General features: G+C 35.6%; 1 protein-coding gene across 1 annotated transcript in view; it reads left to right on the top strand.

The window, feature by feature from the left end:
• CYSLTR1 (cysteinyl leukotriene receptor 1) overlaps positions 1-2,704 on the top strand; it is a 10,130-nt gene extending 7,426 nt beyond the window's left edge. The window contains exon 2 of the mRNA XM_004685611.1: positions 1,561-2,704. Within this exon, the coding sequence (XP_004685668.1) occupies positions 1,588-2,610 (1,023 nt within the window). The 5' untranslated portion in view covers positions 1,561-1,587 and the 3' untranslated portion in view covers positions 2,611-2,704. The remainder of the gene's footprint in view (positions 1-1,560) is intronic.
• Positions 2,705-4,480: the final 1,776 nt, after the last annotated feature.

Below are 4,480 nucleotides of genomic sequence, written 5' to 3'. Positions count from 1 at the left end.
ATACAACTGAACTAGGCTAGACAAAGTAACAACCTCCTGCTGTAAAAGAGATGACCACATACTGTTAAACAGTAAAGCTCTGAATGTGCTTCCTATGAAAGAGTGTAAGAATGACCAAATATAAAAATTCCCTCACCCATAAAGATATTCTAACTAGTTTTGCTACATCTTTCCTCAGATCCTTAATTTGTAGTGCAGATATTATAAATTTCACACGTGTGGAATTTTTCCTCATTAAAATAACTTGGTGGATTCAGAAGTTTCTCCAGCTTTGCATTATTTACCATAGCGAAATCATGGAAATAAAACAAATAAATGGGTCAAGAAACGTGGTATATATACACACTAGAATATTACTCGACAATCAAAAAGAAATTCATGCCATTTATGGCAACATGGATGGATCTGGAGGGGTTAAGTAAGGAGAAAGATAAATACCAGATGTGTCACTAATATATGGAATATAAAGTAACTAAACTAAAAATCAGATAAACACAAGATTAAAAATTAGTCCTTGAGGCCCTCCCTGGTGGCACAGTGGGTTAAAGCACTGCACTGAGAAGCTAAAGCCACTTCGGCATGAGTTTGATCCCCGCCTGCCCAGGAGGAGACCATATGGCGCAGCAGACCTCTCCTAACCCGCCTGCTGCACCCCTCAACAGTGTACTTCATTGATCTGCCTGTTCTGCTCCCCACTCTGTCTCTGGTGGGTCCTCTCACCCTCCGCATCTCTGGCCTATACCCCAGTTCTATATGAATAAATAAATAAATCTTAAAAAAAAAATTAGTCCTTGAAAGCTGACTACAGAACTGAAGCATCCAGAGTGGGAGAGAGGATAGATAAGAAGAAAGAGGGGAAAAAAGCACATGGGTTATGGTAGTGGGGTAAGGGTGATTTGGTGGTGGGTGCACTAAAGTGGCAATACCTTGATGGGGCATCCAAGTATAACCTCAATATAAATTTAAAAACTAAGATTTTTTTTTTAAATAGCAATTCTAGTCTTGTCGCCTAGAATCATTTTTTAAAAAAAAATCTCCGGCTTTGTTGTTGTAGTTCTAAATAGTCAACTAGCTAGCTATGAGCATCACCAGCATGTTACCTAGAAAGCCTGCTTCTAAGGGAATGAGGCATTTTCTCCCAGATTTTACTCTCGAGGCAAATTCAATGCCCTTCCAATAGATACATAGATAGATGACAGATACATACATACATACATACATATGTATTTACAAAACTATTTTAAAAGCATTTCTCTGATCGAAAACAATCTCACTTAAATATGATTTAAAATAAGACACATCTGCTTTAACTAGGTTTTGAAGATTATGAAATCCATCAGACAAACATGGATAGAAAAAGAGAGGGAGAAGAGCTTTCTGGGTTCCTGTAGGACCCAAAACCTTTTCTGGAGTTGACTCCCTTCTCATTTCCCACTACCTTTGCTTCTTGTTGTGGTCAAAAAAGTAGACATAGCTATGTTAGACAATGAAACTGTAGTACTTACTGTAAGTTATGGTCTGGTGAAAACTGACAAGATCTTATCTATGTATATATTGTAGGCACCAAGCAGACATTCCCAGAGAAACATGGACGGAGTTGGAAATCTGACAGTATCTTCAGCCAATAACAATACATGCAATGACACTATTGATGACTTCCGTAATCAAGTATATTCTACACTGTACTCTATGATCTCAGTTGTGGGCTTCTTTGGCAACAGCTTTGTGCTCTATGTCCTCATAAAAACATATCATGAGAAGTCAGCCTTCCAAATATACATGATCAATTTAGCAGTAGCAGATCTACTGTGTGTGTGTACACTGCCTCTCCGTGTAGTCTACTATGTTCACAGAGGAATTTGGTTCTTCGGTGACTTTTTGTGCCGCCTCACCACCTATGCCTTGTATGTCAACCTCTATTGTAGCATCTTCTTTATGACAGCCATGAGCTTTTTCCGATGCATTGCAATTGTTTTCCCGGTCCAGAACCTCAATTTGGTTACACAGAAAAAAGCCAGATTTGTGAGTGCTGGCATTTGGATTTTTGTTATTTTGACCAGTTCTCCATTTTTAACATCCAAACTTTACAAAGATGAGAATAATAATACCAAGTGCTTTGAGCCTCCACAAGACATTCAAAGTATAAATAATGTTTTGATCTTGCATTATATATCATTGTTTGTCGGTTTTATCATTCCTTTTGTTATTATAATTGTCTGCTACACAATGATCATTTTGACCCTACTAAAAAATTCAATGAAGAAAAATCTATCAAGTCGTAAAAAAGCCATAGGAATGATCATAGTTGTGACAGCTGCCTTTTTGATCAGTTTCATGCCATATCATATTCAACGTACCATCCACCTTCATTTTTTACACAATGAAAGTAAGCCTTGTGACTCTGTCCTTAGAATGCAAAAATCAGTGGTCATAACCTTGTCTTTGGCTGCCTCAAACTGTTGCTTTGATCCTCTCCTATATTTCTTTTCTGGGGGGAACTTTAGGAGAAGGCTGTCTACATTTAGAAACCATTCTTTGTCCAGTATAGCCTATGCACCCAAGAAGAAGGTCTCACTGCCAGAAAGAGGAGAAGAAATACGTAATGAATAATTTAAACCTTCTAGTACCAAACAATGAAAAGTTTCCCAAACAAGAATTTCCTCAAGTAATTTACAATAAAAATATGCATTTCCATCAATAATTTCCAAATAACTAAATATGTGCCTATAAATCTCATTTATGCATCTACTGTATTTGAAATTACAGATAGATTTCATGTGTTAAAAATTCATTCCACAACTATGAACTAATTTATAATTTGTTTTATGACTATTTATTCAAAGGTAGAGAATATTTACATTTTAGCACTATAAAAAACAAGCCTGAGATCAAAATTTACAAATTATAAGAGCCAGCCATTTTAAGGTATAAAATTAGCAAATAGTACTCAACCATCCTAATATAACCCTTTGTATGCATGCCATCAGCTGAGAACTGGAAATGATGCAGGACTACACAAAATGTCATTTCATCCTCTTCCTTTACAGCACTGACTGATTAGACAAAGTAAGGCCACCTATTCCAAGACAGAATGTGCAAGTGCTAAGACAGCCTAATACTCAGACAAGTGGCCCCAAAGGAAATGTAGTATTTGGAAACAAAAAGATAAACTTTGGCAAAGGCCAGCGTGTATCTAATTTTCTTCTGCTTCCTCCTCAAGGCAACAAAAGAGAATGGTGGAATATCTGTTGTTCATTCTTAGAAGGTCTCCTAAGGAATTCTCTCTCTATACACATACAATCCGTCCTTTAGAAGTTACTGGCTCTCCCATATGTGAACAGAACTAATTCAAATTTATCTTTTCAAAAGTGAAAAAGGGGTCTACTTTTCTAAAGATTATGGGGATCAATATTAACTACAGTGGATTTCTGAAAAAAAAATTCAGTGTTGACATAACAACTTATTCTAAGAAATATTGATATTTATGAAAATTGTATAATTACATGTAAGAATTTTTGTGATATGCATTATAAGTGGAAGTTAAATGTAAATATTGCTTTGTATTTTTTACTTTTATATTGGCATGTTGACAGGAATATTAAGGATATGTTTATAGTGGTCTTTAATCACTTCTTGGCCTTTTGGCTAAGATCAAGTGTACAGTGGTCTCTATATTATAGTAGAAGTTTTGTCTTAAAACAGCAACTTCATTATGGCTGAAACATATACCCATGGGCAAGCTTTTGCCAAAGTGTGGCCTGTTCTTTAATTCTGTATTTTAAGAGATTCATTACCACAGCAGAAATGAAATAAATGATAACAGTAAAGAAGAAGCAAAATGATGAAAGAACAAGTTCTATCTGAATTGACCGCATTTCACTTCTGAAGTTACAGTCCCTTGGGTAAAAATTCACAAAAAAAAAAAAAAATAGCAAGAGAAGGCCTCTAAGATATAGTGATAACTGGCATCCATTTATTATTGTTTATAGACCTGAGATTTGGTAGTACCTGTACTTTTACATTATACCATTTTTTTCCTTGCTTGAGACAAAGATCAAATGCATTTATTGTAAAAGTCTTGTTAGTGGTGCTGTGGTGGTGGATGAGAACATAAATTTGTACAGGTGTGAATCTATACCACAGAAATATATACAGTGTTGTAAATGAGTGTTACCTCAATAAACATATTATAAAAGGAAAAAAGTCTTCACTTGTCATTTACTGAGATTTCTGCTCTTCAATCCATATAGTGTGGTGAAAGAACTGGACAGATCCATGGAACATGGAAGCCAGAAACGCTGGATGCTAACCTAGGCTCTATTCCTTAGTAGTGGTGTAACCAAGTAAATGGCATGAAGCTGATCGTGAGCTTCCTCATTTGTAAAATGGAATAGCAATACTTGTCCTCATTTTCTTACAAGTCATTTTTGAAACTCAAATGATGTCCTCACAGATAGACATATATTTGTTAGCATATATA

This window comes from Condylura cristata, unplaced genomic scaffold (assembly GCF_000260355.1).
Source record: "Condylura cristata isolate star-nosed mole 26May11 unplaced genomic scaffold, ConCri1.0 scaffold00019, whole genome shotgun sequence".
In the NCBI taxonomy this organism is placed as follows: domain Eukaryota; kingdom Metazoa; phylum Chordata; class Mammalia; order Eulipotyphla; family Talpidae; genus Condylura; species Condylura cristata.
The sequence above is the reverse complement of the archived record's forward strand: the minus strand, read 5'-3'. Positions and strand labels throughout refer to the sequence as shown.